This window comes from Pelodiscus sinensis, chromosome W (genome assembly GCF_052426305.1).
Source record: "Pelodiscus sinensis isolate ZL-2025 chromosome W, ASM5242630v1, whole genome shotgun sequence".
NCBI lineage: Eukaryota > Metazoa > Chordata > Testudines > Trionychidae > Pelodiscus > Pelodiscus sinensis.
Genome location: NC_143084.1, coordinates 11,530,308 through 11,543,479, shown reverse-complemented (window position 1 = coordinate 11,543,479; position 13,172 = coordinate 11,530,308). Strand labels below are relative to the sequence as shown.

General features: G+C 43.5%; 1 protein-coding gene across 2 annotated transcripts in view; it reads right to left on the bottom strand.

Moving 5' to 3' along the window:
• Positions 1-13,172, bottom strand: part of LOC102455013 (E3 ubiquitin-protein ligase RNF185-like) — a 30,334-nt gene that overhangs the window by 13,910 nt on the left and 3,252 nt on the right. For both annotated transcript variants that reach the window (XM_006111724.5, XM_006111725.5), the window contains exons 2-4: positions 4,989-5,217; positions 2,079-2,097; positions 860-972 (exon numbers count right to left, since the gene is read on the bottom strand). In XM_006111724.5, the coding sequence (XP_006111786.2) occupies positions 860-972; positions 2,079-2,097; positions 4,989-5,217 (361 nt within the window). The remainder of the gene's footprint in view (positions 1-859; positions 973-2,078; positions 2,098-4,988; positions 5,218-13,172) is intronic.

Here is a 13,172-nt window from a genome sequence, read left to right as displayed (position 1 = left end):
AAGGGCTTATTTTCCGGAGAATCACGTCTAGACTGGCGCTTTTCTCCGGCTTATCCCCAAGCCGGAAAAAAGCGGCAGCCATGTAAATGCAAATGCCGCCGGGGATATTTAAATCCCCCGCGGATTTTGCTATTCCGATGTGTCTAATCTGCATCCCTTTTCCGGAAAAGGGGTGCAGTGTAGACACAGCCTATGTGTTTTTCTTAGAATAAGGAAGTTGTATGAGAATCAGGGTCTTTTACACCTAACTCCAGCTCTCCCCCCCCCCCCAAATATGTACCAGTTCCGACTTACATACAAATTCAACTTAAGAACAAACCTACAGTCCCTATCTTGTACGTAACCCGGGGACTGCCTGTATAACAGTTTCCTGCCATGGCCTGGCTAGTAAAATAGAACAATTAGTGTTTGTTGTATCACACATGTGCAGAGACTGCTGCATTATTGCAGCAGAGTTGCATGCAGTTAGCTTACTAAGCAGAACCAACAGGCCTACCAGTTAGTTGAAATTCCAGTTCCAAAATTCACAAATTGAGATTCTATATTTCTGTGCAGCAACATCCTTGTTACATTTCACAATCAAATGAGCTTGAAAACTGATCAGCCCCATGAGTGTTGTACAAGCTGCTCTAGTCAGATGTTGTTACGCAATGTGGGCGTCTTCAGTTAGTAGAATTCAATTCAAATTAAAATAGAGATTTCCACAGATAAGCAAGAAATAGGGCATGGGACTCCAGGATGCATTTGGTAGATACACCGCCTTCACTTAAGTGTGTCAGATAAGAGATGGTCAACATTGACTGTACGATAATTAAGTTTGTGGTTTCCACAAAGAAGTGGCTGCATTTTGGTTCCTTACCTGGGGTCCTGCTGCCCAGTACTACCCCTTCCATACAAAGGAATAACTTTATCTTGACTGATTCCTGCTTTACATACGGGACACACCTGCCTGTTTGGCCTGGTCTCTAACCACTAAAAAAGAGAAAATTAAAACAAAGTAATTAAAGCATCATGAGAACATCTGTCACACAAAAGCCAGCCAAATAGATTTCTACAGCTATTCAGAAAAAACAAGGTGGCAAACTGCCTACTATTGGGAAATGCTGAAGTGCCTCCAATTTAGGCAGTACTTGGTGTAGTTTAGCATAGTACACTGCTGTACCACATCTGCGGAAGTGTACATATGTAATTTGGCTGGTGAAAACTGTTAACTACACTGTAGAAACACCCTACACTGACCTGGGGAAGGATTATCCTCATCTCATCTCTAACTTCTATAATTTTAACACACACACAGTATGGGTGTAACAGGAAGGCTGTGTCTACACTGGGTCACTTATTCCTGAAAATCAACCGCTTTTCCGGAATAAGCTGCGAGCTGTCTACACTGGCCCTTGAATTTCCGGAAAAGCAACGATGCTCTACTGTACAAAATCAGCCGCTATTCCGGAAAAACTATTCTGCTCCCACTCGGGCATAAGTCCTTATTCCGGAACACTGTTCTGGAAAAGGGCCAGTGTAGACAGCCCAGTAGTCTTTTCCGGAAAAAAGCCCCGATCGCGGAAATGACGATCGGGGCTCTTTTCCGGAAAAGCGCGTCTACATTGGCCACAGATGCTTTTCCGGAAAAAGGGCTTTTCCAGAAAAGCAGCCTGCCAATGTAGATGCTCCTTTTCCGGAAATACTTATAACGAAAACTATTCTGTTTTAAGCATTTCTGGAAATTCATGCCAGTGTAGACACAGCCTGTGTGGCAAGAGAAGGGCTTCACGTTTTTAATCTACATACTAAGCCGTCTCAGCTATTGTATGTAACCTCCCTGGATCACTGAAGTATTTGAGTGGTTAAGACACTGAAAAAAGGGGACTTTTGGTCTATGCTTTTCTTTCTCTGGAAAAACGGATTGCAAATTATTGCATGTTAAGTTTCATTAGTACATTCTAGTTGCCCTGGAGAGAAGGAAGTGTGCTTAGCAAGATAAGGGGATATTGCAGCTTCTGACAGAATACCCCAGAGAGCTGAAGGGGTTATTGTCTTTCATCAGCTCCTATTACAAAGTAAGAAGAACACCATCTTACCTGGTGTAAACAAGGCCAACTGTTGGTATTCCCAGGGTGATTTGATCACAGGGCAGAAAGAGAAGGGGAAAAAGTAGTTACTAACTCACACTGAGATTTGGCAAATAGAGTATATTGGGGACAGCATGCTTAAGGGAAAGCAGAAGGTTAAAAAAAATCCAGCAATGTCAGTACCATAACTGCATTAAAGTCAGACCTCCTCTAGCCCTTCTAGTTAATAGCATCTGACACTGGGTTGCCCTGATGTGGTTACTGTACATCACAGGTGGGCAAGAGGCTGCCAGCAGGCTGGATGCACAGTGCAGCAGCAACAGCAGCAGCAGCTTTAAACATGGCTGCTCTATTCTGGGAGTGAGGAAGGAGGCTTTGTGCTCTGTCCCACCCCTCAGCAAAACCTCTCAGCTCCCACTGACCAGTTTCCAACCAATAGCAGCTGAGATATTTTGCTGGCAGCAGGGGCAGCCAATGAAGCCTCCCCCCCACCGCCCACCTTCACCCTGCCAGAGCAGAGCCACATGGACCAGCTTGTGAGTGCAGCCTTAGGTTCCTGCAGGGCTGTTGACTGGGAGCTGCCTAGGTAAGCGCCTCCCAGCCAGAGCCTGCCTCTGCCCCCCCCCCCCCCCCCAACTACCTGCCCCAGGCCACCACCCAGACTCTCTGTACCCCTTTCCCCCAGGTCACAACTCCCTCCCAGACCCTGCACCCTCTCCTAGAGCTCCTGCCTGAGGCCAGAATCCTCTCCTGCATCGCATACTCCCTCCTGGATTCTGCACTCCAAGCCTCCACCCCAGATCACAACCCCCTCCTTCACCCAAACTCCCTCTCAGACTCTACACACACCCTGTCCCAGACCCCAAACTCCCTCAGCAGAAATGTGGCCCTTGACCATTGCCAAAATCTTGGCGTGGCCACTGCATTAAAAATTATTGCTCACCCCTGCTGTACATTCAACTTCTGGTCCCTGTACTCTCACCATTTAGGAGTTCTACAATACTGTACATCTGCACACAAGGCATACACAAGGGCTGTGTCTACACTGGGCCACTTATTCCGGAAAATCAGCCGCTTTTCCGGAATAAGCTGCGAGCTGTCTACACTGGCCCTTGAATTTCCGGAAAAGCAACGATGCTCTACTGTACAAAATCAGCCGCTATTCCGGAAAAACTATTCTGCTCCCGCTCGGGCATAAGTCCTTATTCCGGAACACTGTTCTGGAAAAGGGCCAGTGTAGACAGCCCAGTAGTCTTTTCCGGAAAAAAACCCCGATCGCGAAAATGGCGATCGGGGCTCTTTTCCGGAAAAGCGCGTCTACATTGGCCACAGACGCTTTTCCGGAAAAAGGGCTTTTCCGGAAAAGCAGCCTGCCAATGTAGACGCTCCATTTCCGGAAAAACTGAAAACGGAATAGTATTCCGTTTTAAGCAGTTCCGGAAATTCATGCCAGTGTAGACACAGCCAAGGACTTAAATTCACCTTTCTGGACCTTCTTGCACAGATTCTGCTCTCTGATCCCATGAACTCATGTCCTAGGCAAACATCCAAATTAATAAGATGCCAGCTGTATGACATTAGGATTTTAAGAATTAAGGGAGGATCACATGGCTAAAATGCTGAGAGGGGTAGAGAGAAATATACATTATGAAGCATGCTGTTAATTCTAAAATGGGTATGAAGCATGTGGAACAGAGTAGGGTTATTCTAGCTTCTTTAAGACACATAACTTCAAATCGAAGTCCTTGCAGTAACTTTTTAAAAAATGTCAAAACTAAACAATAACAGGCCACAAGACAAGACTGCTTATCAAAGGACACTTGAAATCAACTGCTCTCTTGGGGTATGTCTACACTAGCCCCCAGTTTGAACTAGGGTGGCTAATGTAGGCATTTGAAGTTGCAAGTGAAGCCCGGGATTTAAATATCCCGGGCTTTATTTGCATGTTCCCGTCCGGTCGCCATTTTTAAATTCCACTAATCTGAAGTAACTGCCCACGGCTACAGGCGGCAGTGAAACGGTAATTCAAACTAAGTCCTTAGTTCAAATTAACTGTTACACCTCATTCCAGGAGGAGTAACAGTTAATTCAAACTAAGGACTTAGTTCAAATTGCCGTTTCACTGCCACGTGTAGCCGCGGGCAGTTACTTCAGATTAGTGGAATTTAAAAATGGCGACCGGACGGGAACATGCAAATAAAGCCCGGGATATTTAAATCCCGGGCTTCACTTGCAACTTCAAATGCCTACATTAGCCACCCTAGTTCAAACTGGGGGCTAGTGTAGACATACCCTTGGTGGTATAAACAATATGCAGATTATCCTCCCAAAGACAGAAACTTCAATCCTGGTGTAAAAGTCACCCCATTTAGGTGGTTTAATAAAAAAGCTGTAATCACAAGAAGGTTCCATTGTAAGAAAATCCTGGTAACAAGGACCTCCACCTGACATGTTGACACGAGAAACCACATTCTACTTGCTTACACTCATGCAACCACAAAGGTTAACCGAGACCAGAATTTAATCCATAGAGTGAAAAAACCCACACAATTAGCAATATCAACCCTTGATAAACTGTTACATTAAAAAATGAACACAGATTTATTTCCTGTTGTTGCATCTTTTGACTAGTAACATTTGAGGCAAAAGACACCCTTGCAGACCACTGATGTTTTGTGGAAAAGCAGGGCAATCTAGTTTAATGCTCAAACCTGGACAAGACACATAGGAAGCTTAACATTTTAATTGTGTTTGTGGGACATCTGCACAAATTGGACAGACTGTGGACCTGAAGAGCTAGGTGTCATTACCATGGTGGTATGGGGGGGAAAAATGTTACATCCTCAGCTCCTAGATGATAAAAGTTTATTTGCCACAGCTCACAAATTCTGTCCTACCTAAGGAAAACAGCATACTGACCAGAAGAGGTGCCCACACAGGCTGATAACTGCATCCTTGGCAGTGTCTAAACAGATGTTACATTCAAAAGTGCTGTCCTGATTAGTATTGTCCCCAGCACCATTACTGCTGCTGCCACTGGTCCCTCCAGTACTGGAGTTTTCAGTGGATGTAGATGCTGTGGGCCCTTTACTTGCCATCTTCAGGAAGTAATCAGATCCAAGGTCAGTAAAATCTTCCAACTGGAATCCTATGAGACAGAAATTCCACTTGCATTACACTGTTACATTCTTATCCTATTTGAAACTGAAAGATAAAAAAAAATATTAAGATTACGTGCCCAAGAGTCATTTGGATATCAGATTCCAACATCTCAATTTTATGGTCGTCAAGAGGACTTATTTTTTTTTTAAAGAAGTTAAGCTATCTTGAATGTCATATGGCTTAGCTGTTGACATCACTTACATGTTAAAATTTTGGGTGCACTGACTGAATAGCACACTCAACCCAAGGCTGAAAATTAAGACAGGTTTCCCTTCTCCATCTTGTAAATGTTACCAAACAGCAGTTATTCTGCAACATTCATTGTTCATGTATGTTCATTTAGTTATATGTGCGCTGCCCAAAATTCAGTATAGGGCACAAATGTCTGAACACAGCCTGGTAAAGTGTTTAACAAAGGAACAGGTCAGGAAAGCGAAGTCACCCCTTTCTTCTAGAAGTCAGTGAAGTTTACAAGAAAACTAGGGGCCTTTTTTATCCCCCCCCCCCCCCCCAGCTCAGATTGAACATACTGTACTGGTCATTCAGTGCACCTATGGGTTGTTTTTTTTTAAACATCCATTAGTTCAGGTTACCAGGAGTCTGGGAAAATAAGGTGGATGGAAGTGATCCTTGCACCAGGGTGGATTGATTTAAATAGTCAATTTTAGATTTATTTTGAACTGATTTTTTTTTTTTTAGTTAATACGCGTGGGCTGTGTCTACACTAGCATGAATTTCCGGAACTGCTTAGAACGGAATACTATTCCGTTTTCAGTTTTTCCGGAAAAAGAGCGTCTACATTGGCAGGCTGCTTTTCTGGAAAAGCCCTTTTTCCGGAAAAGTGTCTGTGGCCAATGTAGACGCGCTTTTCCGGAAAAGAGCCCCGATTGCCATTTTCGCGGTCGGGGCTTTTTTCCGGAAAAGACTACTGGGCTGTCTACACTGGCCCTTTTCTGGAACAGTGTTCTGGAATAAGGACTTATGCCCGAGCGGGAGCAGAATAGTTTTTCCGGAATAGCGGCTGATTTTGTACAGTAGAGCATCGTTGCTTTTCCGGAAATTCAAGGGCCAGTGTAGACAGCTCGCAGCTTATTCCGGAAAAGCGGCTGATTTTCCAGAATAAGTGGCCCAGTGTAGACACAGCCATTGATTCTTACTGGTTGGTAAAAATTAAAACATGTTAACTTGCAACTGAATATAGCTTTTGTACTAAAATGTCATACTACTTTTTGCTAACTATGGGATGCACTGTATCTACACATTTAAGCAATTATACAGCTTAATTTATCTTAATGGAGATTCTTAACGTAATCATTTGTCCATAAAAATGCGGTTTTTGTCTAGTGATAGAAATGTAGCCATGTTAGTCTGGTGTAGCTGAAGCAAAATACAGGACTATGTGTATCCTTTGGTATATATGGTTGTGACTATTTTCTTCCACTATTTGATCTGAGGAAGTGGGTCTGGCCCACGAAAAGCTCATCCCCTAATAAACCATCTTGTTAGTCTTTAAAGTGCTACATAATCCTGTATTTTGGTTTTTGTCTGTCATTTTTATCAAGCTCACATTTTAAATGAATTCCACAAACAAAAACAGCATTTTACATTTTAGCTATTAAATAGGACTACCTTAAATGTATCAAATACATAAGAAAAAAGTTTAATAATGCTTTGCATTTGAAACTAGCTGACTTATTAAAACAAGGAAATATTATCTGCAGTTAGTGAACAGATATGAATATTTCTGGTGACCATGTCCTTCAAGTTCTCAGGACCAGTAGATCTCATCTTCCCATACCCAATTTTAATTGCTACATTGGGAGAGGAAGACAAACGTTCCTGCTTTTTCCTTCTTAACTTTGATTGAACTATTTTAATAAACTAAAATTTGAACAGTTAGCCCCTCTTCTACAGGTGCAGAATCTCCTGTCAAAATCTGGCTTAGCACTTGAACAAGTTTTGGCTCCAGATGCTTAGTGACAAACTTACAGTTCAGAGGTCTGACTTTCTTTGGAACTCAGCAGCACCCAGGATACCGAGGACTGAACATCCTGGTTGTTTGTACAGCTCATGTTAACATTGTAACCCATGCAGCACATGTTGGGTATGTCTGCTCAATAGGATTCTCTCTCTACTAAAACATAACTGCCATAAACCTCAGTATGGGATTTCCATGACATGTGAATCCCAAAGCACTTATCAGAATGGAGACAGCATGGGCATAAAGCACATCCATCTCAGGGACTAGAGACATACATACTTTTACTGTCCAACAGAGATACCGAAATTCTACTCTGATTTTTAATGCAAAAATCAAGAACAAATCTATACCTGCTGAGTTAGTCACAATTAACCAAGACAGAACAATTTAAATGTTAGTCCATTGTACTTGAGGGCTGTGTCTAGACTGGCATGATTTTCCGGAAATGCTTTTAACGGAAAAGTTTTCCGTTAAAAGCATTTTTGGAACAGAGCGTCCAGATTGGCATGGACGCTTTTCCGCAAAAGCACTTTTTGCGGAAAAGCGTCTGTGGCCAATGTAGACGCGCTTTTCCGCAAAAAAGCCCCGATCGCCATTTTCGCCATCGGGGCTTTTTTGCGGAAAACAAATCTGAGCTGTCTACACTGGCCCTTTTGCGCAGAAGCTTTGCGCAAAAGGGACTTTTGCCCGGACGGGAGCAGCATAGTATTTCTGCAAAAAGCACTGATTTCTTACAGTAGGAAGTCAGTGCTTTTGCAGAAATTCAAGCGGCCAATGTAGACAGCTGGCAAGTTTTTCTGGAAAAGCGGCTGATTTTCCAGAAAAGCTGGCCAGTCTAGACACAGCCTACATGAAAAAGACAAGGAGCTCAGATACAAATATGCTGAAAATCTGTAGGTGTCTAGAAATCCACGAGACAGAGAGACGACTGTCCAAAACTGTCACAAATGCACAGAATGTAAGTAGTTTATGAAAGGTTCTAGTTGCCCCTTCCAAATGACTGAAAAACTTACCCCCCCCCCCAGTAATAAAAGTCAGCTTCCTGAGTGATGCTGAAGCACACAAGGGCTACGTCTACACTGGCCCCTTTTCCGGAAGGGGCATGGTAATTTTTGAGATCGTAATAGGGAAATCCGCGGGGGATTTAAATATCCCCCGCGGCATTTAAATAAAAATGTCCGCCGCTTTTTTCCGGCTTTTAGAAAAGCCGGAAAAGAGCGTCTACACTGTCCCCGATCCTCCGGAAAAAGCGCCCTTTTCCGGAGGATCTTATTCCTACTTTCTAAAAGCCAGAAAAAAGCAGCGGACATTTTTATTTAAATACCGCGGGGGATATTTAAATCCCCCGCGGATTTCCCTATTACGACCTGTGAAATTAATATGCCCCTTCCGGAAAAGGGGCCAGTGTAGACGAGCCCCATGGGTTTTAAAGCAGGGGTGGGGAACCTAAGGCCCAGGGGCCACTCGCCTGGATTTGGCCCCTGAGGCTCAGAGCTGCAATATTGCTGGCACTCCAGTCCCACCCCTTCCTAGGTCTGGAGCACACAATCTACTAGCCTAGGCCCTACTAGACTCTGGTGTGTGAGGGGGATGTGGGGAGTGTCTTTCTCCTCCTCAGTCTGAGGCCATGTCAATGAGGATTTGTTTCTTGGATTTTTTGCTTCTCACTTGTGTGCAACCCCCCCGCCCCAACTGATCTTTCTGTGGGTCAGCAGCCCCCAGACCCAAAAAAGTTTTCACCCCTGTTTTAAAGGTTTGTTAGATAGTTACTGAAGCCTACACTCTTACACTGTCTTATTTAACCTAGTTTGTAACAAAATCTTTGGAACACAGAATCTTATATTTGTCTGTAAAGCACCATGCACACTCCTATGGTCTTGTATAAATAATAATGCCTGTACACTTGAAATTAAAGAGACAGTCAGTATTAGGGATGTAAGCGACTAATCGACTACTCGACAATCCGATAAGCAAAAGCTTATTGGATAGTTGACATACTAGTCAACTAGTCGCTCCCCCCCCTTGCTGCCTCTATCACAAAGAGGCAGTGGGGGGGGGGGAAGAGGAGGATGTGATTGGGGGAGCTGGCTTAAAAGCCAGTTCTCCCCAGCCCCAGCCCCAGCCCCAGCTCCAGCTCCGTGGGAGGGGGCAGGGCACAGCGGCAGCGTTCCAACTTAAATGTACAAGAGCCCCAGTGGGGACTCTTGTAAATTTCAAAGGCGGAATGCTGTGCTAGTCCTTATTGACTAATCAAATAATCAATGGAAATCTCATCCACTATGCGATTAGTTAATCAAAATTTAACATCCCTAGTCAGTATGATATCCAGAGAGCAAGAAGCACATTTGATCATTCCATAATAACTGGATCACTTCTGCTCTAACTAGAACAGACTCAGAAGTTTGAGGTGTAAATTCTAAGATACCAGCTTCACTCAACCACCTGAATTTGTTAAAAAGAAATGCCAGGCAGAAAAGTAGACTTTAAAAGAAAAAAAAAAGGCAATGTTAACCAGCCAGACCAACCCCTTTTGGTATTTGATTCAGGGCTCAGATGGAGACACCCTAAGCACCTCACAATCCATTGTTTCTTTTGAGTTAAATAATAAAAACAAAGTGGGGAGAAATGATGATGTACGAAAGGTGCTAATATAGGTTTGCTAAATCTTTGCTCTTTAAGCCAGTTCAAGTCCCACTTCACAAATGCCAGAACCAAAGAAATTCAAGGGAAGAGAAGGTACAAAAGTTCATCTCGTGGAAAGTTTTCAAAGATTTTCCACTTGTCTTCCCTTGTTCTGTTATCAATACATTTGCATGAAAACAAAATATTTAAGTGTCCATCTGTTCCTGCTGTTGATTCCTGCATTTGAAGTCATCGTCATCCTCTGTGATGTAACGGACTGCTGTGAAAATGACTGATATCACAGCATTTCACATTACTACTTGAGGTAGAGAAGGAAGAGCAGGAACAGATGCTCTGTTAAGAAAACAAGAAAATTTTGTTTTCATGCAGATGTCCTTAAACAAGGGGGGGGGGGGGGGGGAAGAAGGTATATGGGAAGGGATATAACATGCCTCCCTTTAGGTTATCCAGGCTTCTCTGGAGTCAGTCGGGTTGAAAGAGCAGATGAATACTTAAGGAGAAAAGGGGTCTTAAAGAAGTAGATGGCACTTTGAGACTTGAAGGTTCCATGGCAGTTGAGAGCAACAGATGGTCTGAGAGACTGAGGAAGAAATAGCCTGGGAAACTGGTGAGTTTTATGTGCTCATCTCTGTGCCTGCCAGAAGCAACTGGAGAGAAGATACCTAGCATGCATTTCCAAAAATATTTTGTGAAGATAGAGTGGAGTAGAGAAGTGAGGGGAATGATGCACCAGGAAACACAGGGCTGGAGCACCACACAGTGAAAGAGACCAAGTGTCTGGGTCTAAGAGAAATGAGATATTTGCCAGAGATACAGTGATGTGCCTCTGAAAACTGAGGAACTTCACAGAAAAAAGTGGTCATGACATTTTTAATCAAGGCATCCAAAAATCTCAATGGCAAAGAGCACAGATGGACAACAATTCAGAACGTAAGATAGAAAGCACCAGAAGATAATGTCACCTAAGGGCACGTGTACACAGCAGGTCAAAAGTCAAATTAAGCTATGCAACTTGAGCTACAACAATTGCATAGCTGAAGTCAAAATAGCTTTATTCAGCTTTTGGTCCTGCTGCGTAGACAGCAAGTCCAATGAAGAACAATCTTCCTTCAACTTCCCTTACTCCTCGTGAAATGAGGGTTACAGGAAACGGACTAAGTCCTCCACCTCGACATTATTTTGAAATAATAGCTTGCGGTGTAGACATGCTCTTTGTTATTTTGGAATAACATCAGTTATACTGAAATAATGCTTCTGTGTAGACATAGCCTAAGTAATAAATCATTTGTAAATATAAAACATTTAGAAATTTTATATAAAAAAATATTAAGATAACTACTTTCCAATTGGGCTCTGAGTCATTTACTACAGCTTAACATTTTTAGTTATTTCACTTTGCTATATAGGTCTTAAATATGAGATTTAAAGAAACATTGTCCAGTTAAAAAACTTGTTTAGTAAAATGGGCAAAGAAACTTATTTTTCTAATGTATCATACTGTTATGTTTGAGATCACAAAAAATTGAACAAATTTTTCGAGCCTAGTTTGCTTTTCATGACACATTCTCTTTTATTCTGAGGTAAACAGGATGAAGTTGAATAAGGACAAATGCAAAGTGCTCCACTTAGGAAGGAACAATCAGTTTCACACATACAGAATGGGAAGCGACTGTCTGGGAAGGAGTACGGCAGAAAGGGACCTAGGGGTCATAATGGACAATAAGTTAAACATGAGTCAACAGTGTGACGCTGTTGCAAAAAAAAAAAAAGCAAACATAATTCTGGGATGCATTCACGGGAGTGTTGTGAGCAAGACACGAGAAGTCATTCTTCCGCTCTACTCTGCGCTGGTTAGGCCTCAGCTGGAGTCTTGTGTCCAGTTCTGGGCACCGCATTTCAAGAAAGATGTGGAGAGATTGGAGAAGGTCTAGAGAAGAGCAACAAAAATGATTAAGTCTCAGAGTGGTAGCCGTGTTAGTCTGGATCTGCAAAAGCGACGAGGAGTCCTGTGGCACCTTATAGACTAATATATGTATTAGAGCATACGCTTTCGTGGGCAAAGACCCACTGCGTTAGATGCATGTCAGACATGCATCTGACGAAGTGGGTCTTTACTCCAATAAATCTGTTAGTCTATAAGGTGCCACAAGACTCCCGGTCAAAAATGATTAAAGGTCCAGAAAACATGACCTATGAGGGAAGACTGAAAGAACTGGGCTTTAGTTTAGAAAAGAGAAGACTGAGAGGGGACATGATAGCAGTTTTCAGTATCAAAAAAGGGTGTCACAGGGAGGAGGGAGAAAACTTGTTCTTCCTGGTCTCTGAGGATAGGACAAGAAGCAATGGGCTTAAACTGCAGCAAGGGAGGTTGAGGTTGGACATTAGGAAAAAGTTCCTAATTGTCAGGGTGGTCAAACGCTGGGATAAATTGCTGGGGGCTGGGCTGTGGAATCTCAATCACTGGAGATATTTAAGAGCAGACTAGACACCTATCAGGTATGATGAGTAACTGCTCTTGGGAGCCGATTTTGAGAGCAGCTGCTTGTGACGCTACACCTGCCTGTCACCGGAGCTAGGCGGAGGATTCAGTCAGGTGACACTTTGTTGGGGAATCTGAACAAAGGAGGAGGCCTGGCACCCTGGAGGGCTGTGAGCAGTTGCTAGGTGTGTGGGTTAGTTTTCGGCTGACTTAGGGAGAAGGGAGCCTAGCTGGCTTGGGAGGCCGGGGCAAGGGCCCCCTATCCCCAAGACAGATTGTACTGAATGCTCCTGGTTCCTGTAACAAGTAGTCTGGGCTACACTGTGTCCCTGTCGACGAATAAACCTTGCTGGCTGAGTCTCACCTCTGACTGCAGATGGGGGTGCAGGGCCTGGTGACTCCCTCACACTTCGTGACAGTAGCATATTTGTGATAAATCATTGATTTTTATCCAGCCCGCTGATGAATTAAACTTAAGCACCTTAAATCAATAAAACAATTTGAACTATTTACTAGCAACCACCATACCATCACCTACTCCTATTTATTAATAAAGGCCAAGACAAAGTGCAAGCAAATGCATTTTGTAATGTGCCAAGTCTGGAGCAAACTTGAACAGTGTGGAGTCTACTGATGCAAGTTCTCTACTGAGAACACTATGTTGCTGGCTGTAGGAACTAGGGATGTAAGCAACTAGTTGCTAAGCATATGCTTATCAGAGAGTCGACTAGTGACTCGACTAGTTGCTTTCCCCCCCACCCCCCTTGCTGCCTCTATCAGAGAGAGGCAGCAAGGCGGAGGGGGGGGAGAGCTGGCTTAAAAGGCGGCTCCTCCCAGC